The following is a 19,560-nucleotide window of genomic DNA, read 5'->3' on the forward strand; positions in this document are numbered from 1 at the left end:
CTAGCCCGTGAAAAATACACACCCAACTCCGAGCCTGGAGATTTTGTCACCTGGGCTCAAGTGACTTCCTTTTCCCCATACCTGCCAGGCATGGGGACACTTGAGGCCAGCTTGGTGATATCTAACATCCCAACACACATAACACCTCCCATCTGATTCCGCCATCTCAGTGCCTACTTTCTTGGCATCTTGTCTGGAATCAAGAGCTGCCCCCCAACACCCTCAACTCCTGGGATCAACCCCCTACTTGCCCTGGGATCACCATGCCCACATCTGGTTTCTTTGTTATGTCCTACAGAACCCAAATCCTCTCAGCTGGAAAGCATCAGATTTTACTCTTCGCATAGACCTGATGAACAGCACCCCCCTCATGATGTTTTCTGTCTTTCCCTCTTTAATATGCCCTATATGACCATTGTAGCTTGTGTGTAACTCCTGTTGGGTCATCCTGACAGGAGGGAGAAGACACCCTTATACTGGGTACTCCAACCACCCCCTACTCATCCATCCTGACCTTCACAGCCTGACACCCGCCCCCCCAATCCGTGTGTAGGATCCACTCCCCATCCCTCCCTCTTCTGACCTGGGTCAGCATGGGTTCCTCCCTGAGGGGGTCTCTTGGGGGCCCAGAGAAAGCCCCAAGGTGGTGATGCTGGCTGGCACTGGACATTCCCTGGGGCAGGAAGCCCAGCCAGGACTGGAGGGTTCCTCCTGGGCTCTGCAGTGCCGCCCTCCCAGCCCCACTGTGGACAAGACAGGGCTGGGTATGGAGCTTGGGGCGCCTTATGTGGATGGCTGTCCCAGTCGCAGAGCAAGGCACGGCAAGGCCCAAGGCGGGCAGGCCCCTGAGGAGCCCCCTCCAGGCGTTTGTGTCTGTGTCAGCTCCATCCCATCCTTCCAGTCCTCCCATCTGTCAGTTTCTACCCATCTCTGCAGTTTGGTACCTCGCGCCTCCCCCTCCTCGTTATGATTTGATTTCTTTTCTTTTGGACAAATCGGTTGTTTCTGTTGTGATTTATCGTGGTGTTGTTTTTTTTCTTCCTTTTCCCCATCCAGTTATTGTGATCACTCTAAGCCCTGCTCCTGCCCCGTCCCAACGAGCAGGTACCAGCCTTTTTATCATTGCCGCTTGGACATCTGCACCATTGACCTAACCGCTAACCCGGCCGCAGAATGCCATCCCCCACTGCCCCCGTGCTCCGTGTGTGTGAGCGCGCGTGTGCATCTCCTCCCCGCACTCTCTCCTTCCACAATCAACATCAGGCTTACCTGCCCTCTTCCTCTGTGTCCGCACCTCCCTCTCCTCCCTTCCTCTCGGGTGTAGGTTTGGGCTCTCTGTAGGAGGAACTGGGCTCCTTCACTCACTGGGAATCTGTCACCTGCAAGGGGGTCAGGCGTGTGCATGCATGCGTGTGTGTAAGTGGGAGGGAGAGAAGGCGAGGCCAGTGGGATGTCTGTGTCTATGCATCCATTTCAGCAATTCAGAGGGCATGTTTTGGTACCTGTTTGCTGTGCCTGTTCTAGGCACTGGGGACACAGCAGAGAACAAAATGGACCAAGTCCCTCTCCTTATGCAGCTGACACCCCACTAGTGGGGTGCAGGGGATGAGAACAATGAGCACATTACTGGACCGTGAGAACTGGAGAAGGCTCCAAGCCTTGGAGAAGAGGAAGAGTAGAGCAGGGTTGGGGGTTCTGCAGGGGGATGGCCGAGGGAAGCCTCTGAAGAGGCGGGATCTGAGCAGTCTGGTGGGAGCTGGGGGAGCACGTGAATGGAAGTAGAGGAAGAGCCCTGTGGAGGCCAGACTGCAGGTGGGTGTGTGTGGGCCATGCCTGTGCTTTGGGGGTGTATGTGAGAAAGATGGGGCGAGGGGTCTGCCCCTGTTGGTCTCTGCGTGTAAGTGGGACTAGGTTGGGCAGTTGAATGTGTACAACCTCGAGTGTGCATGTGAAATGGTGTTAAGGGCTCTGTATGGTAACGTCTCCCTGTTTGCATGTGTGTGGGGCTTTGTGCCATATCCTGTCTGTGTGCGTGTGTGTGCGCGCGCACGTGGACAGCTTGGTATATCTGTGGTCCTGACAGCTGCATGTCCCCATGTCCTCTCTTTTCCAGTTCATTCATTCATTTCTCTGTCTCTCTCTCTCTCTCTCTCTCTCTCTCTCATTCATCTTCGTGTTTCCCCTCTGCTTTCTTGTCATGTGGCCCATCACCATCTCAGTGCTCAGTGCTTTCACTGGACCTTTGTGTGTCCCCCCACCTTAGCCGCTCTCTTCACAGTCCCACCACGCTTCATCTTGTGGGGCTGTGTGGAAGCCTTTGTAGCCCCACAGCCTTTTTCCCAGCCCCGGGGCAGCTCTGAGAGGCCCGGTGGCCTGTTTGAGGAACGGGACCCATGGGGCACAGAGAAGTATGGAGAGGACAGGGATGTGGTCCTCTCCCCAGAGAGCTGATGGTGTAAGGCAGAAAAGGAGTTCAGGTATCCCCCCCCACCCCCACCCCGGGGGTGAGAACCTGGCAGTATGTCAAGAGAGTCCAGGTGCAGGGAGAGCACAAGGTGAGGTGATTGCGTCACAGAGGGAGGGTTTAGGACTCTGATTCTGGCCATGGCAGAGCAGAGGTATAGGATGTTCCAAAGCTGAGGAGTGCAAGGGAGCATGGTAGGCGAGGGCACTGGACCTGATTTTGTCCCTGGGATCCTCAGAACTCTTTCTGTGCTTCTGCCAGACCCTAGCAGGACTTAAACTCCTAGAACTCTGGCTGGGGTCAGGGTCCTCCGGGCCAACAGAGCAAAGAAAGTCCCTGGCTGCCAGAAACCCCAGCATACCCATTGGTCTACCCATTAGTCACTGGGCCCACATTACTGGATACGCACAGAACTATGAGAGGAAAAGGTGGGCCACGGCGGGAGATGTGGAGAGAGAGAGAAGGAACATCAGCTGATGGCAGGGCCCAGGCCTGCTCTCTATGGGAAGAACCTGGGAGGGTGCTTTTAGCCAGTGCCCTCCCCCACCAGGGACCCCCTTCTGGAGTGCCAGGGCCTCTGAGGTATGAGGGCTCAATCAAGGATCGTCTGTCTCCTCTGGGGGCCATACCAGTCTCTGCTCCTCCACCCTATCGCCAGCCCAGCCAAGGGAAGCTCCCAGCCTCTCAAAGAACCTGTTCTGTCGGGGCCCCTCTCTGGTCTGTCTCTGCAGCGCCTCCTCTGGGCAGCTGGGCCCCAGTCTTGGCTCCCATCTGTCTGTCTCTCCCCTGCTCTCCCATCCCCTAACGCCATCTGCCCATCCTGGGGTATCCGCTGCCTGCCCGCTGCCTGCCTGCCTGCAGCATGCCCAAGCCGTCCGCATGCAGGCTGCCGGAAAGAACCAAAACCATGCCTGGCCCACCACCCCCTCCAAATCCCACCAGTCCTGGAGGGGCTGTGCCAGCTGGAACCCCTCACCTGCAGGACACACAAGCCCAGCCCGGGGTCCTGCCCCTGACCCCATTGGCCTTAGCTCTGCAAGCCAGGCTGGGAGGCACACAGATGAGCCCGCTAGCCAGAGGGTGGCCCTCCCTGACTCTGGAACAGAACACAGGGCAGCTGGAAGCCTGGGTCCCTTGCCTACTGTCTCCCCAGCATGGTCTGCCTCACTTTTGTTGGGCAGCCAAGTTCAGTGCTGCCCACAGGACCAGAGTCCAGGCTGATCCTAGCAGGCAGTTCTCCCTTACCTGGTCCCAGGCGTGGGTGCTGTGGCTCTGGGCCTGCTTCCTGGGCAGAGGTGGGAGGAAAGGGACACGCCAGGGACACTGCTTGGCTGAGGAATGCTGTCAGCCTCCAGGCCTCGTTTCTGTCAGCAGAGACCTGGGGATGAACCCTTGGTCTCTGGGGACCACCATTCCTAGCCAGCCCACTCCATCTCCTTCCAGAAGAGGGAGATGGGAGAGGCACCCTGAGAGTGGTCCAGAGGTAGGGAGGGAGACCCCAGATCCTCCCACCCAGCAGGACAGATGGCTGTGCCAGCCTATCTGAAGGTGCCCGGGAAGGGAAGACCAGGGTCCCTAGTACCCCAGAGTGCCAGCACTAGAGGTGGGGTCAGCTAGGTGCTAACCCCCTCCCTGCCCCTGGCTCTTACCTCCCCTAGCCCTGCAGCTCCCACTGGCCAATGATGGCGGCAGCCGCTCACCGTCCTCTGAGAGCTCCCCGCAGCACCCTACGCCCCCTGCCCGGCCCCGTCACATGCTGGGGCTCCCGTCTACCTTGTTCACACCCCGCAGCATGGAGAGGTGAGCCTTTGGGGCTGGGCCAGCTGGTCTGTGGGGGATCAGCTTGGGGAGAGCCGCTGGGCCGGGCCCAGGGAGGAGGTGGTGAAATCTCTGCAGACTCCTGCGTGTTGGGAGCTGGGATGGCCTCAGGTTGGTCAAGACCCTCCCTCCATCCTCACCTGCGCTCTGTTCTCCCAGTATCGAAATTGATCAGAAGCTTCAGGAGATCATGAAGCAGACAGGCTACCTGACCATCGGCGGCCAGGTACTACCCTTCCCCCAGCCCTCAGAGAGTGGGCAAGACACAGTGGGGCTAGGTCTATTGGGGCAGAAGCTGGGCAGACCCTTAACCTTGGCTTTCCTCACCAGCGCTACCAGGCGGAAATCAACGACCTGGAGAACCTAGGGGAGATGGGCAGCGGCACCTGCGGCCAGGTGTGGAAGATGCGCTTCCGGAAGACAGGCCATGTCATCGCCGTCAAGGTGAGCCCCCACCCTCACCTGGGTGGGCCCTGAGCCCCTGAGCTCTGACGCTAAGGCTGCCCCAAACCTGGCTGTGCTGTACAGCAAATGCGGCGCTCCGGGAACAAGGAAGAGAACAAGCGGATCCTCATGGACCTGGACGTGGTGCTCAAGAGCCACGATTGCCCCTACATCGTGCAGTGCTTCGGGACCTTCATCACCAATGTGAGCGCAACTGTCCAGCCCCCTCCCCTTCTGCTGGCTTTCCCAAGTCTCCCTTGCCACTCCCTGAGCATGCCCCAGAGCCCCTGTCCCCTCCTCTGGGACTGGAGCTGTCTGGGGTGGGCAGGAGGTATAGTCGCCCCCAAGCTGTGCCTGCTGCCCCCGCAGACGGACGTCTTCATTGCCATGGAGCTCATGGGCACATGTGCCGAGAAGCTGAAGAAGCGGATGCAGGGCCCCATCCCTGAGCGGATCCTGGGCAAGATGACTGTGGCGGTGAGTGGCCAGGCAGGGGCTTGGCTGGGCAGGCGGCCCCCAGGCCTCCCCCTGCCCATAGTCATGGTGCCTTCCCCTTGCCGCAGATTGTGAAGGCGCTCTACTACCTGAAGGAGAAACATGGTGTGATCCACCGGGATGTAAAGCCTTCCAACATCTTGCTGGATGAACGGGGACAGATCAAACTCTGTGACTTTGGCATCAGTGGCCGTCTCGTCGACTCCAAGGCCAAAACTCGGAGTGCTGGCTGCGCCGCCTACATGGCAGTAAGTAGGGGCCCGGCAGGCAGGCAGGTGGTGGGGTGCCTGGGCAATGCATCTGCCCTAGCCACAGGGATCCATGCTCCCCTCTCCTATCTCCCTGTCTCGCCCCCTGCAGCCTGAGCGCATCGATCCCCCAGACCCCACTAAACCAGACTATGACATCCGGGCTGACGTGTGGAGCTTGGGCATCTCCCTGGTGAGTCGGAGCACCTTTTTCCAAAGGCTGAGGTGACCTGTTCTCAGTACAGGAGGGCAGCAGAGAGGAAAGGAGCCCATCCTCTGCCACTCCAGCCCCTGTGTCTCCCCAGGTGGAGCTGGCGACAGGACAGTTTCCCTACAAGAACTGCAAGACGGACTTTGAGGTCCTCACCAAGGTCCTGCAGGAAGAGCCCCCACTCCTGCCCAGTCACATGGGCTTCTCGGGGGACTTTCAGTCCTTCGTCAAAGACTGGTGAGGAGCCCTTGTCCTGGCCCTCCACTGCAGGAGGTGGGCAGGTCAGGTGTGGCCCCAGCTCAAGGCCGCTGGGGAGGTTCAGGCTGGGAGGGGGATGGAGAGGCCATGGGGGCGGGACAGCTGGAGCCAGATCCCTGGGAACCATGGGTTGGGTTTGGACTTGGCCCCAACAGCGTTTGGGTGGCCTGGGGCTTTACTTCAGAAGGGTATAAACAAGCAGAGGTGCCCCAAGGCAGAGGGCTCCAAGCGTCCCGCACCAACAAGCAGAATTATTTGCGCAGGAGCTGGGGGTAGGGGAGCCTCCCTTCTCTCACAGGCACTCTACCCTGGTTCAGGCCCCCGTGCTAGGTGGTTGCAGGCCCTGGGTCCTCTGCGGTATCCCAGCTGGCAGCACAGGGCTGGGAGGATGCAGCAGCTCCTTCCCACAGCTCCCTGGCTCAGCGGGTAGGGCAGCTGAGCCTCCTTCCAGGCTCTCACTTCCCTTTCCTTCTTTCTCTGTTTTCAGCCTTACTAAAGATCACAGAAAGAGACCAAAGTATAATAAGCTACTTGTGAGTATCTGGGGCCCCTCCCTGCCTTGTCCCAGCCTTGCTTCCCAACCCCTGCGTGTCTGGACACCCAGGGCCTGAGCGAGGCCAGCAGGGAAGTTGCCCTTGTTCTGAACTCCCCTCTTGGGCCCCGCAGGAACACAGCTTCATTAAGCGCTATGAGACGCTGGAAGTGGATGTGGCGTCCTGGTTCAAGGATGTCATGGCAAAGACCGAGTCACCGCGGACTAGCGGAGTCCTGAGCCAACACCACCTGCCCTTCTTCAGGTAGCCGCGTGGCGGCGGCCAGCCCCACCGAGGGGCCGGGGACATGGCCACAGGCCCCCCTTCCCTACCTGGCTACCAGCTGCCCGTCAGGGGAGACCTGGGACCTGGACGGCCACCGAGGGCTGAGGACAGAAAGTAGGGGACACCAACCCACCTCTGACTCCCTGCCCAGCAGCCATGGACAGATGGGCCTGCTAGGCCCTGTCCCTTCCTGTCCTGGGGTCAGCCGGCTATATGCATCCCCCCGACAGACACTGTGAACGGAAGACAGCAGGCCGCGAGCAGACTCGCTATTTATTCAGTTGTAACCTCTGGGTTGGGGTGGCCCCCAGGGGCCAGGAGAGAGTTGCCTGTTCTGCAGCCTCCCACACTTGCTCCCTGTCTCCATCTCCCTCTGTCACCTCCCTCAGCGCCTCTCTGGTTTTCCCCAACTCCCTCCCTGCCTCTCTCTCGACCCACGCCCAGACTCTGCCACCCCAGTGGGAACCCTGGGTCCGCTTAGGTCTGTGGCAAGGGATGAGCCCTTCGGCTGGTGTCCTCCCCCAGGAAGGCAGGCTGGGCATTGTGATTGCAGCCCATCAGGCTGCTCTTTTTCTCTCTCTTTGATCTCAGGGGGTCCTTTTTTGGAGTTTATTGTATTTTATTGTACTTGGTGGGGTGTTTGGGGGGGTGGGGGGAGGAAGAAGAGCTCGTTCTCATGGGGTTTGTCGGTACCTTCAGAAACTTTTACCAAAGTCATGTTTAGCTGCTTGTGGTGGAGCCCCCGACTGCCCATGGGCACTGGGGGCCAGGCCATTGAGGCCTGAGCCACTTTGTCTCTCTCAGCCTGGCCTGCCCGAGGAGACTAGTCCCAAAGGCGGGGGCCGGGGGTAGGGGCTCCTCCCTTGGGGCTGGAGACTGGCCACAGCTTGTGGAGGTGAGTTGAGGACCTCGGGGCGTGGAGGAAGCCCACGGGGCTGCGGCCACACAGAGTGGCCTTCAGGGAAGGTGGGTGCAGGGCGTGGTGGAAGGCAGCAATGCTGGTGCGGCAGGGAGGAGGGAATGGGTGGCGGGAGTGGGGGCCGAAGGGCCCAGGAAGGCAGGAATCGAGGGTGCAGTGAGTGGATGTGGGGGTTCGAGGATGTGTGACAGGGACAGAGGTGGGGCAGGCCGAGGGCTGGGCATGTGAAGGTAGTCATGCCCTCATAAGTGCCCTTGAGTGCCCCTCTACTCCCCCAGAGCTGGCCAGTCCCCAGCCCACCTTGAGGCTGGGTCATGGTGCCCCTTTCCCCCCAGCCCTCTGCAGCAGCCAGAGCAGGAGGGGGTGTGTTTCCTTTTTGTTGGTGATGCATGCAAATCAAGTGGATAACAAAACAAAAAAAAAAAAAGAAAAAAAAGAAAAAATCCCACAAAACCACAAAAACCAACCAACACCAAAGGTGAGGAACCTCGCTGGGTGTAGCTGGCGCACTCTAGACTTAGCATAGGCGTCACTGTAACCTCTGTCCTAGCGACTCTTGTTACTCTTACAGCCATGAAGGCCGCATGTTTAAATTAAAGTGTTCCACCGGCTTCTCTCTGTCCCCTCCCACCCCCGGGTACGGCCACCTCTCTAGCCCCAGTCCCCTTTGTGAGGGGATGGGGGCAGGATGTGGGGCCAACAGGCCTGGCTCTGCCCTCCCTTTTGGGTCCCAGCCACAGGGGGCCTTTGCTGGTAGCCAGGTCACATGGCTGGTCCCAGGGCCAGCAAACGCCCAAGGCCTGCTGCCCGGGTTTATTTTTATTTAACTTTATTTTGTGAGTGTGTGTCTACCTGTTCCCCTCCCCTTTCAGTGTTAAGTGGGAGCGCTGGGGGAGCCTCTCCTCTCCCCCTGCCTTTGCCATGTTTCCTCCTCTGTCTCCAGTCACCAGCCATCCTTCTGGACCAGGCAGAGGGCGGAGCAGGCAGGCAGGGGCCTGGGGTGGCCTGGCCCAGCCCATTGGCCCACAACCCCTTCTCAGGCTGCCAGTATTGCCCCTTCCCTTTTTAAAATGAAACACCCTTGTTTGTAAATCTTTAGATGCTTGAGAATAAAACCCCTTCCTTTTCTTCCACTGTGTCTGTGGTGTGACCTGAGCCTTGGCAGGACGTGGCATGAGACTTGAGAAGGGTCTGCAAGCCCTGAACTTACGGGTTGGGGGCTGGTGGAGCAGTGCCATTCCGCTGAATGAGGACTCTGCATTGAGGAGAAACTGAGGCAGGGTTGAGGCTGGTAGGGTGGTGGTTGTAGTGACTTGCCTAATATCAGGCAATATGGAGGGACCCCCCCCCCCAATAGACACAAGTCCAACAGGAGAGGAGCTCTTAATCCCTGGCAGGCCTTGGGCAAGGGCTCTGATGTCAGCCTGTCAGTCTGCCACCCCCGCTCCCTGCCTCCTGGAGTGGCTGTCCAACCAAGGACAGGGCCACCTGCCCACCTGCTGGGCCTGGGTGCTGCCTGGGCTGGCACAGCTGCTTCTGGCTCCTGCACACTCACTGCAGCCAGTCCAGCATGCTGGGTACCATGTTCCTGCTGCTGGCCTTGCTCCCAGGGACCTCCACCAGCGGGCTGCCTGGTACGTAGGGGCCAGGATGTGCCATCGTGTTCCCATTTCTGTGCCTTCCTTTCTTGCCTCAACCTCTCATCCACCTTGCCTGGTGGAATAGGGGTAAGTGGGTGGTGGGTTCTGCTCTGTCCCCCACTTCCACATTCTCTGGGATCCCCAACTTCTAAAGTCCACAGCAGCCACATGAGACCAAGGTCTGTGGGAGGGGAGCAGTGTGTAAATGCCTTTAGGGAATGTGTGTGTGGGCCATCCTATAAGACAAGGACCCCAGCCGAGTGCCTTATGTCCATGTGTGAGAATGTGCTTGCTGTCAGGGATTAGGGGACCTCCATGGATGCTTCGGTCCTCCACCTCATGCCTCTACTCTGCTGCAACTGCCCTCAGGTGGGGAGTGAGGAACCTGGACAAAAGCCTCGGAGCCTGGTGGTCTAGCTGGGCTTGGGCTGTGCCAGAAGGGCTGGGAAAGAGCACCCTACTTACACCTTAACTCTTGAAAGGGAACTACCTCCCCTTAGGGAAAGGTGGAACCAGCACACTGCCCCCTCCCTGCCCCAAGCTGGCCCTGCTACAGCCCCAGACCCATGACCAGCCCTGACCCTCCACCCTCAGGCACCCCTCCCCCCTTCTCCGCCTGGAACTCCTTCACTCACTGCTAGAGAGAAATCGAGGTCCCTGAAGGGGAGCTCCTCCCCAGAGGCACACAGCTTTGTGCCGGGCTGTGATGTCCCAAGGGTCTCCAGGGGGCTCATCAGAGCTGCTGGCCTGCGGACGGTGAACGAAGCACGGAGCCAAGCTTAAGTGAATCCTCTACCGCATCCAAAGGAGGCGAGGAGGTTGGATGTTTTGCCCGAGAGCCTAAAGGGCAGCGCGTCCTCCCTCCTCTGTGCCACCCTTTCTCCCCCCCCCACCCCACCCTCGGCAGCACCCCCGTTCCCGGCGGCCCCCGGGTCCTGGCTACGTCGACCACTTTTCAGTCTAGAGCTATCGGACGCGGAGGACGCCTTCCCGCGCCGGGCGGGGCCGCTCGAGGTCCCGGCGGACAGCCGCGTGTTCGTGCAGGTGTGGACGCGGGGCGTTCCGGGGCGGGAGGCGGGCAGGTTGGGGCGGTGGATCCTGACTACGACACCGCCCCCTTCTCTTGCCCAGGCGGCCTTGGCCCGTCCCTCCCCGCGCTGGGGCCTGGCTCTGCACCACTGCTCGGTAACACCATCCTCGCGCCCGGCCCCAGGGCCCGCCCTGGAGCTGCTGAGCGGGAGCTGCCCGGCCGACTCCTCGGTCGCCTTCCCACCACTGTCGCCGCGTCCTGGTGCTGCCCGCTTTAGCTTCCGCCTGCGTCCCGTTTTCAACGCTTCTGTGCAGTTCCTGCACTGCCAGCTGAGCCGCTGCCGCCGCCGCCGCCTCCCGGGAGCTCACCGGATTCCTGAGCCTCTGACGCTGCCACCGCCGTCGCCGGTGCGCAAGGCCGGGAGTCTGGACCCCTAGGGCTTGTCAGGGGCTGGGCAAGAATGCCTCCAGCGTCTGAGGGCGGAGCCCCTCGGGGTTTGGAGATTTGGGGGTCAAGGCGCTTTGGAACCTGGGGTACGGGTCCCTCGGAGTTGGGGGTAGGCACCGAGTCTCTCTCAGGCTGGGGGCTAGGTGCAGGGAGCTCAAGGGGCCCTTGGGGCTTTGCGCAAGGGCTCTTCAGAGGATAGGGTGTGGGCACTGATTCCCTCATGGGCAGGGCACTGGGATCCCGGTAGGAGGGTCCCTGAGGTCCCTCCAAGGCTGGAATGATTGGATGCAGGAGGCCATTGAGGGGTCACATCTCTGGTTACCTAATGTTGAGCTTCACAAGTTAGGTGCTCAGAGAGCCAGGTCATGTGACCTCGAAAAGCTGAAATTTGGCGTCCTCTCAAACTGGGCGTCTGGCTGCTTGTATATCTTAGGCTCTGGGCTCAGGGACCCACAAGGGGCCAGTTTCCAGGGGTCTAGTGGTGGACCTCCTGGTTACAAAGAGGGCTGGACACTTAGATCTCTTGGGAGCCCTGCAGCCCTTACGTCCCCATCCCTTCCCTCCCCACCAGTGTCTGCCTCAGGACGAGGCCTGCGCCAGTGCTGGCAGTAGCAGCGGCGAGAGTCCTGGTGCCGACAGCCTCCACCTGCACACGCTGACGCAGCCCATCGTGGTCACGGTGCCGCGGCCGCCCCCCAGTGAGCGCAGTCCTCCTCCGCTGGGGTCTCTGGGGCTGGGGAACTGGGGTGGAGAGAACCTCTTGGGCCTGGGCCAATCTCAGCGTCGCACTACCCAACAGGGCCTCCCAAGGGCGTTCCCGGCAGAGCCGTACGCCCCGAGCCTCCTGCGCCAGCTCCTGCGGCCCTGGAGCCTGCACCGGTGGTGGCACTGGTTGTGGCCGCCTTCGTACTGGGCGCTGCGCTGGCTGCCGGGCTGGGCCTCATGTGCGCGCAGTCAGGTACCAACCTCCGCCCACCGGGACCTCTGCCAGGCCCCCAGCCTATTCCCGCGCGTCGGGACCCGGGGTCCCGGTGATCCCAGCAGGCGGGGCCTAACCATCCCTAGATCTGCCTCTGCTACTTAGCAACCCCCAGAGGGCGCCCCTGTCCCGGGCCAGCGCGCATCAACCCCTACAGCTCTGCAGCCTACCTCTCCCTTCCAGCGCCTCCACCGTCCGGCCCGCTCCCTAGAGCCTCGCCTAGCGGCCCCCAGCCCAGGATGTCCCAGTGAGGCAAGTAAATTTGTGTGTGTGTGTGTGTGTGTGTGTGTGTGTGTGTGTGTGTGTGTGTGTGTGTGTGTGTGTGTGTGTTTAGGTGTAACGTGGGGCCGATAGGAGAGCTGGAGGAGGGTGGTGATAATGATTTCACAGCGCTTTTTCTATGCTAGGCAGCGTTCTAAATGTTTTAGGTATATTAACTAATTTAATTCTCATAATAACTCTCCTGTAGATACTATTATAATCCCCACTTTAGAGATGAGAAAAATGAGTCACAAAATTTGGTGGGAGGCTGGGATTCAAACTCACGCACTGGTAGTGGACTGTGTTGCTCTATGTCAGACAGGCACTACGCTAGAATAGCATCTTCACGCCTTGCGCATGAAAAGGCAATGATCAGCTAGGAAGGAAACAGCCGGCGTAGTGCCCTCTTCCTAGCTCAGCCTGGGTCGCACCCTTCCAGGGATGTTGCGCCACTAGCCCGGTTCAGAGACGCACCAGCCACGGCGTCAAGGCCAGGCTCTCAGGACTGGACCAGCTTCTTTCGACCTCGGACCCCAGGGGACAATGATCCCCGCGCCCCGCCTCCTTAACTTCTCCCACCTGGGCTCCAAATAAACATCTGGTCTGACCTGCTGAGTTCTGAAGTCTGCGTGAGCGCTGGGCTAGGGGGCGGGTCGGGGCTAGGGAAGCTGAGGCCTGGGACCAGGACTGCGAGGACTCCGGGCTGGAAGAGATCCAGACTTGAGGGGTGGGTCTTGGGGGCGGGGCTCATACGTGAGCAGAAAGGGGCCAGCGGAGGCCCAAGGGCGTTTTGTCCCAAACAAAAAGAGGCACCCAATCCCACCAGGTTAAGTTGTAAATAAAGCCCGCTTTCTTCCTCCACCCCTGCACCGAGCCACCTGCCTCCTGCGATCTTCCCAAATCCAGGCCTTCTCTGCTCTCCACTTCCACTGCGTGGATCCTGCCCTCACTAGGGCCTCCTGCCTCTGCTCCAAACTCCTCTCCGTCTAGTCTAGAGCTCTTTAAATCCCTCTTGCCCGAGCTCCTTCCTCCCCTGAGCGTAGACAAGAGCAAGAAGACCAGTTCCATTTTACAGATGAGGAAACTGAGGCTGTGTACAGATAAATCATTTGCTAAAGGTCCCCAGGCCTGGGCGACCCCACAGCCCATCTCTTGTCTACGACTGGACAGCTGGCCTTCCAGCTGGGACCCTCTTCGAAAAGTAAAGCACGCACGACATAGTTCAGGAGTGGAGGGAGGGCACGAGATCTAAAGTCTGAACTCCAGTTTACGAATGAGATAGAATGAGATAAAATTCGGCCGCGGTCTCGTTCACCCTTGCCTCAGTTCGGATGCCAAACGCTCCCTGATCTCCCATCCAGGCGGCTCCCTCTATCTAGAAAACCCAGAGCCACGCCCCCATTTGCTTCCGCCTCCGCGCAGTGCTTTGTAACCTTAGCGGCCGCCGTAACCCCGCCCTCCAGAAAAGCGGCCCGAAGCGCCGACTCCACCTTCACTGGCATGAAGCCCCCTCAGCGTCGGCGAGCGGCCCCCGCGCGCTATCTGGGTGAGGTGACAGGCTCCGTGGCCTGGAGCGCCCGCGAGAAGCGGCAGCTGCTCCGACTACTGCAGGCTCGTCGGGGCCAGCCGGAGCCGGACACCGCCGAGCTAGCCAGGGAGCTGCCGGGCCGGAGCGAGGCCGAGGTGAGGGAGTCCTGGGTAGAGAGCGAAGCTGGAGGCGGGGCTAGGATGTGTCCGGGGAGGGCGCCGGGAGTAAGACGAGGCACGGGGCGTGGGCGGGACGAGCGCGAGGCTGGGGGCGGGGCTATCTTGGCAGGAAAGCAGGGCGGGTGTGGGGCCTACGCAAGGCTAAGAGGCGGGGCGAGGTGGAGACTGCTGCGGTAGGCTGAGGGGCGGGGCGAACGTCGAGTTCGGACCGAGCAGAGGGTGCACGCTACAGGGCCGACTCCGCGGATGGCGCAGCGGGACTGGGCGGGCATGAAGTTGAAATGAAAGTCAGGAAATGGGGTGGAGTGGGCGAAAGGGGAGGCGAATAGGGTCGTACTTTGCATGGAGGCGGGCCCTGGCTGCAGGGAGGAGCCAGACGGGCCTGGACCTTACATTTTTATTAAGTAGCTGACCACTCCTGGGCCTTGGACCTAGACCCTGGGTAGAGTCCTGTGACCCTTAACAGCGGGCTACGGGAGGCAAGGAGTAGGCAGTGGTCTTTGGCTTCTTTTCTCCAGCCCTGGGCTTATAGAGGGCTCCTTCGGACTCTTTATCCTTTCCAGATTCGGGATTTCCTTCGGCATCTCAAAGGCCGCGTGGCCCGGGAGGCCATTCAGAGAGTGCATCCTGGTGGCCCAAAAGGTTCAAGGCGCCGTGAAACACAGACCCCGGCCCCCATTGAGGTGAGGCAGGGCAAGGTTTCTCGGGGCCAACCCTTAGACCTTAACTTGGTCTGCGGATCCCCAGGAGGGACAGAGCTTGGGGGATTTCCGAGGATTGATCCCTAGGCTGACCGTGTACCTTCTGGTTGCCCCACTCAGGTATGGATGGATCTGGCCGAGAAGATAACAGGGCCACTAGAAGAAGCCTTGACTGTGGCTTTCTCACAGGTATAGCCATCCCCTAGGCAGGACAGGGGTGTTCCCGGGGACAGGGTCATACATATGAGTCTAAATAAGGTGGACCTGGGCCCTTCTTTTTGCCAGCTCTGTGACTCTGGCCAGTCACGAGCTTCAGTATCCCCTCCTCTGAGGCCATCTCCTGGATGTAATGCCTTCCTCAGGCTGGCAGGGAGGCTTCAGTAGACAGGTAGAGGTGGAGGGCTGTGCACCGTGTGCAAGGTAAGGGAGTGGCGGTTGGAAGGACTTCCGCCTTTCTCTTTCTGATCTCTTTGCCTGTCAGGTGCTCACCATTGCGGCCACGGAGCCCATCAGCCTCTTGCACTCTAAGCCCCCCAAGCCCACGCAGGCGCGCGGAAAACTGCTGCTCCTCAGCGCCCCTGGCGGACAGGAGGGCCCAAGCCCTGAGGCTCGTGGCCCCGCCCCTGAGGGACAGGAGGGCCCAAGCCCTGAGGCTTGTGGCCCCGCACCTTCCAACGACCTGGCTGGCCCCTCTGCCGCGGGAGACCTTGAGGTGGACTTTGAGAAGATCTACAAGTACCTGTCGTCCATCTCCCGCAGCTGCCATGGCCCTGAGCTTTCCGCAGCTGGTGAGAAGGGAGGGGAAGTGGGCGGGGAGGGGGGACTGTGAGGGAGGGGTGCCAAGTGGCAAGCCCTGCCCTCCCCTTATGCCTCCCTTCTCCATCCATCACCAGAGTCAGCTGTGGTCCTTGATCTGCTCATGGCACTTCCGGAAGAGCTGCCTCACCTGCCCTGTGCGGCCCTGGTTGAGCATATGCTGGATACATACGAAAGCCTGACGGCCCCCTACACTGACCCCAGCAGTGGGAGCCAGGGGCCAGGGACTGAGAATTGTAGCACTGGCTCTAGTGGGCAAGAAGAGGCCCTCCAGACCACCCCCCAGGCCCCTGATAATGCTCAGCGGAGTGAACCGAGATCCACTTGGCAGGCAGCTGGAGTCTGCCCCCTGAATCCTTTCCTGGTGCCCCTGGCACTTCTAGGCCAGGCAGCCACCCCTGAAAAGTGAGGGGCCTGGCAGGCAAAGGACACACCAGCTATCCATGAGTCCTCAATCCTGCTCAGGCTGGCACGGGGTCGTCATGGTGGAAGGTCCTTGACTTGGTGTGCAGTACCGAGTGGCCTTTAAGACGCTCCATAGAGCAGGGGTCTCAGAAATGGAAGCCCAGTTGTACAGTGGTTCAGCCACAGAACCAAGGTGGGGGCAGCCAGGTGACTAGGCTACAAACACAATCAAATACTCTCCTGGACCAGCCCCTCATCCCTTCCTGCATCCTGTGGCATATGTCCTATAACTGAATAAAGTTGTCAGTCTGCCTTGATCTTTTTCCTGACTTAAAGGGAGGAGTAGGGGCCCAAAGTGCAGAGGAAAATGTCAGAGGAAGTGGAGGCAGAGCTTGGGGTCCCAGGGACCGAGGGGGCCATGCCAGGGAGGAGGGTGTGGTCACCAAAGGCTGCCACTGCCAAGTCTGGTCTGAAGCCACCTGGAGTGACCTTGGTTTGGCCATGAGAGGACCCTTGGTGATTGAAGGATCGAGGCAGACCTGAGCCTGACAGGTGTCCGGGAAAGGTTTTCTGAGTGGGGTGACCTCATATACAGATGGAGGAGCAACACCAGCAGAGTGAGAGCATGTTAGGAGAAATGATTTCCTGGTACTTAATGGGACCATTGCCATCTTACAAAGCAAGCCAACAGCCAGTTTACCCTGGGCGGGGTGGGCCTGTATCACCCAAAAGAAATATAGTTGCATAGACAAGTGGGCCCACTGCCACTGAGCTATATGTACCACGCCTCTGTCCCCTTCTGGTGTGATCTACCCTCTTGCTGCCACTTCTGTCTGTAAATTTCCTTAGTATTTTCTTGATATTCTGGTTTCTCAGTGGTGCAGCCAGGGGGAAGGAGCCAGGCCCAAGGCTGGGGTGCCCAAGGGTTAGAGATGGACTGTCCCATGTGGCAGGAGTTTGGAGAAAGGATCCCTTAAGTAGCCTTGGGAAAGAAGCAAGGTGGGGAGAGGGGGAGGAGGAGCAGAGCTGGGTAGAGAGCTGAAGTCCTAGCAGCTGTCAAAGGCCTCAGATTCTAGGAGGTGCTGCTGGGTCTTCCTGCAAGGAGTCCCCCCTCTACCAGCCTCTGTGGGTTCAGGGGCACTGCAGGGTGAGAGTGGGAACCAGGTATCCTCCCACTGCACTGCCTTCCCCCAGGCCTAACTAGTCTCCGAGAGCTGGTAAATGTTCCAAAGAGCCCGTGCATTCACTCAGCCTTCCTTTTATAGACACACTTGCTTCTCCCCACACACATTGCACACGGCTCCCCTGGAGTGCACAACATGTCTCCTGGGTGAGCTGTGGAGTGGAGCCAGCCCACTTCATGATCACTGCTCTCTGGGCACCAGATCCACAGTTTTCTAAGTGCACATGATGTTGGTGGGCAAGAGGCACCATCTCAGAGGGGTTTGGGGCTGCAGGTGGGGTCATGGTAGTTCTTGGAGACCACCTCCAGGGCTGGCTGAGGACACCCCATCCCAAATCCCCACCCAGCTAAGTCTAGTCCACAGTCCCCAGAGTCTCCCCAGGTCAAGGGAAAGAAGAGAGTGTCTTGGTTGTGTCTGGAGCTGGGGGATCAACATGGTAATACACCAGTCTACCCAAAGTGTGGGTCTGGGTGTCTTAGCGGCACTGGGCAGCTGTTAAGAGTGTGTATAAGTTAGACCTGAATTCAAATTCCAGCTGAGCTAGAATCCAGCTACGTGGTGTGGGCGAGTCACTCAAGGTGCCTGGACTCCCTTGCATGTAGAATGCGGAGGCTAATGTCTCACTCTCAGGGTCCTAAAAGACCAAAAAGCCATGCGCGGGAGAGGGCTAACTCAACATACTGCTTGGTTCAAGTTAAGTGCTCAATAATAGCGTTTATTATCACCATCTGCTCAGAGGCAGGGAGGAGCGAGAAGGCATGGGGAGGGTAAAGGAGGGAGCGCCTGGAGAAGGGTGGCAGGAGAGATCAGGGAGAGGTGGTAGGAGAGCCAGTGATGGGTGGTGACTGAGGGAGGGGTGTGCCGATCTGGACTGGGGCATGGGCTGGGGGCCGGAATGAGCCTGCCCATGCTTTCCCTTTACGGAAGGCGCCAAACATCCTGGACACAGGAGCCATTATCACACTTCGGACTCGGTCTCCGGGGCAGGCTGCGCTGGGCACATTGGTATGCAGCATCAACGCTCACCCCGTGGGTCCAGGAGGGAGCCCAAGAAGGGACTGAACACTTACGGGGGATGGCGGGGGAGTGGGGATGGCCAGACGACAAGGGAGAAGGAGACATAAGGGTCTCCGCATCCAGGAACTCATGCTGGCGGCAGGACAATAACAGAGCCACCCACACGCTGGGGGGGCGGGGGTCGGTGAGTTATGGGGCTAGGACAGGGCGGGATAAAGGCACAAAGTGGGGCTCGGGCCTGCCCGGGAGGGAGGATGGGAGGGTTTGGGGAAGATCTGAGGGGAAGATCTGAGGGGTCTGGGCAGGGAGGGGTTGGACTTCTCACGCCCTTCCCGTGGGGCTGGGCTCTGGAGCGGGATCCTGAGCACAGTCCAGACCGGCGGCAACCCCGTTGGTTGGGCCCCAGGAGAGCGAAGCCATGGAGGGCCGCTGGGGGTGTCGGGTCTCAGACCAGCGCGTAGTCGAACTGGCCGCGCTCGAGCGCCTCCTTGTGGTCGGTCCAGGACGAGGCGGGCATGCGGCTGTAGGGGTCGAGCAGGATGCGCACGCAGCGTACCATCAGCAGCGCCAGCACCACGAGCAGGCAGAGCACGAAGGCGAACACCGTGCGCTGCTCGGCGTCCAGACCCGCGCCCGCCGGGGGCCCCGTCGATGGCGGCAGCGGCTCGGGGGACAGCGTCCAGGTCGCGCTCATGGCTCACATCGCCGCACGCCCTGCGGATGAGGGGTTGGCCCGGGGAGCGGTGATGAGGCTGTGCCTTCCCACGTCGCCCTCCGACCTTGCCTGTGCCCCGTCCCCCGTCTCCGGGCAACGCCCATGCCAGCCCGTGGACATGCCGCTACCGCCACGGGGGGGACCTAACTCTGCGCAGGTGGGGTCGCTGAGAGTGGGGAAAAGGAGCCCCGATCCCGCCGGCCCGTGCACAACAGGTGCGACCGCGCGGCCCTGGAGCGCGGCGGGAGCCGGGCCCCGCTCCCCACCCGCTGCCTTTGTTCTCGGAGTCCGGGGGACACCCTCCCCCACCACCACCCCCGCTGTGCCCCTCACCCTGGCCTCCACCGCGATGGGGACCGAGTGCCCGGCGGCGAAGCTCTCCTCCGGGACCTGCGCCGGCTCCGCTCTCGGCCTCTCCCCGGCAGTGGTGGCGGCAGCGGCAGCGGCAGCGGCAGCGGCGGCGGCCCGGGCTCAGCCCAACCCACTCGCCCCTGGAGCAGCAGAGACCGAGGCGGGCGAGGCGCGAGCGAGCCGGGCCGCCGCGGCTGTTCCCATAGCGACGGGGGCGGGGCCGCGGCAGGGGGCGGAGGCTGCGCAGGGAGCGGCGCAAGGCTGCGACCCCGCCCCGGGCTCCAGATCACCGCACCCCTGCCCCACCGAGCGTAGGCAATCGGGACCCCATCCTTCCCAATCCCACAAGCTCCCCAGATACCGCCATCCTGACCTTAGCTCCTGCACCCCCATTCTCCAAGACAGACCCCTCACCCAGACTCCGTTTGAGGGATTCTCAATGCCCCCCAACATCGCTCATATGGGCGCTCAAGCTCCCCAAGGCCTGGGAACCCCAACCCTCAGAGACCTTCACCAGGTCACAAAATCCTCCCTAGCTTTTCTTTCTCTGCACCAGACAGGTGGAGTCTTGACCAGACAAGGCACCCCCTTTGGGGCTGCAGTTCCTTCAGTGACCTTGACCAAAGCCTTGC

General features: G+C 60.4%; 4 protein-coding genes across 4 annotated transcripts; 3 read left to right on the plus strand and 1 right to left on the minus strand.

Annotated features, from left to right (window-relative positions):
• The first annotated feature begins 6 nt into the window (after positions 1–6).
• On the plus strand, positions 7–6,872 carry MAP2K7 (mitogen-activated protein kinase kinase 7). Its single transcript, XM_011383271.2, has 11 exons — positions 7–1,104; positions 4,123–4,264; positions 4,442–4,508; positions 4,613–4,726; positions 4,811–4,930; positions 5,096–5,203; positions 5,290–5,469; positions 5,582–5,662; positions 5,775–5,917; positions 6,426–6,471; positions 6,605–6,872. The coding sequence occupies exons 1-11, from the start codon at positions 786–788 to the stop codon at positions 6,737–6,739; spliced, it is 1,455 nt and encodes a 484-aa protein (XP_011381573.1). The 5' UTR covers positions 7–785; the 3' UTR covers positions 6,740–6,872.
• A 2,373-nt stretch (positions 6,873–9,245) lies between these two features.
• Positions 9,246–12,130, plus strand: TGFBR3L (transforming growth factor beta receptor 3 like). Its single transcript, XM_023524922.1, has 6 exons — positions 9,246–9,309; positions 10,100–10,359; positions 10,447–10,752; positions 11,364–11,490; positions 11,592–11,750; positions 11,955–12,130. Exons 1-6 carry the CDS (start codon positions 9,246–9,248, stop codon positions 12,020–12,022), a joined length of 984 nt encoding a protein of 327 aa, XP_023380690.1. The 3' UTR covers positions 12,023–12,130.
• Positions 12,131–13,242: 1,112 nt separating this feature from the next.
• On the plus strand, positions 13,243–15,978 carry SNAPC2 (small nuclear RNA activating complex polypeptide 2). Its single transcript, XM_011383272.2, has 5 exons — positions 13,243–13,715; positions 14,303–14,422; positions 14,561–14,629; positions 14,922–15,228; positions 15,334–15,978. The coding sequence occupies exons 1-5, from the start codon at positions 13,533–13,535 to the stop codon at positions 15,663–15,665; spliced, it is 1,011 nt and encodes a 336-aa protein (XP_011381574.1). The 5' UTR covers positions 13,243–13,532; the 3' UTR covers positions 15,666–15,978.
• A 1,555-nt stretch (positions 15,979–17,533) lies between these two features.
• Positions 17,534–19,141, minus strand: CTXN1 (cortexin 1). The gene is made up of 2 exons (XM_011383273.2): positions 18,911–19,141; positions 17,534–18,576 (listed from the first exon to the last, which is right to left on the minus strand). The coding sequence occupies exon 2, from the start codon at positions 18,554–18,556 to the stop codon at positions 18,308–18,310; it is 249 nt and encodes an 82-aa protein (XP_011381575.1). The 5' UTR covers positions 18,557–18,576; positions 18,911–19,141; the 3' UTR covers positions 17,534–18,307.
• Between the last annotated feature and the right edge of the window lie 419 nt (positions 19,142–19,560).

The sequence above is a fragment of the Pteropus vampyrus genome, unplaced genomic scaffold (genome assembly GCF_000151845.1).
Source record: "Pteropus vampyrus isolate Shadow unplaced genomic scaffold, Pvam_2.0 Scaffold510, whole genome shotgun sequence".
Classification (NCBI taxonomy): Eukaryota; Metazoa; Chordata; class Mammalia; order Chiroptera; family Pteropodidae; genus Pteropus; species Pteropus vampyrus.

Coding starts and splice junctions, on each gene's coding strand:
- TGFBR3L (XM_023524922.1), top strand. CDS start 9,246: ATGCTGGGTACCATGTTCCTGCTGCTGGCCTTGCTCCCAGGGACCTCC. Junction 9,310..10,099: donor CTCCACCAGCGGGCTGCCTG/GTACGTAGGGGC, acceptor GCCAAGCTTAAG/TGAATCCTCTACCGCATCCA. Junction 11,751..11,954: donor CCTCATGTGCGCGCAGTCAG/GTACCAACCTCC, acceptor TCTCCCTTCCAG/CGCCTCCACCGTCCGGCCCG.
- CTXN1 (XM_011383273.2), bottom strand. CDS start 18,556: ATGAGCGCGACCTGGACGCTGTCCCCCGAGCCGCTGCCGCCATCGACG.
- MAP2K7 (XM_011383271.2), top strand. CDS start 786: ATGTGGATGGCTGTCCCAGTCGCAGAGCAAGGCACGGCAAGGCCCAAG. Junction 4,931..5,095: donor TCGGGACCTTCATCACCAAT/GTGAGCGCAACT, acceptor CTGCCCCCGCAG/ACGGACGTCTTCATTGCCAT. Junction 6,472..6,604: donor CAAAGTATAATAAGCTACTT/GTGAGTATCTGG, acceptor TGGGCCCCGCAG/GAACACAGCTTCATTAAGCG.
- SNAPC2 (XM_011383272.2), top strand. CDS start 13,533: ATGAAGCCCCCTCAGCGTCGGCGAGCGGCCCCCGCGCGCTATCTGGGT. Junction 14,423..14,560: donor AGACCCCGGCCCCCATTGAG/GTGAGGCAGGGC, acceptor TGCCCCACTCAG/GTATGGATGGATCTGGCCGA. Junction 15,229..15,333: donor CCCTGAGCTTTCCGCAGCTG/GTGAGAAGGGAG, acceptor ATCCATCACCAG/AGTCAGCTGTGGTCCTTGAT.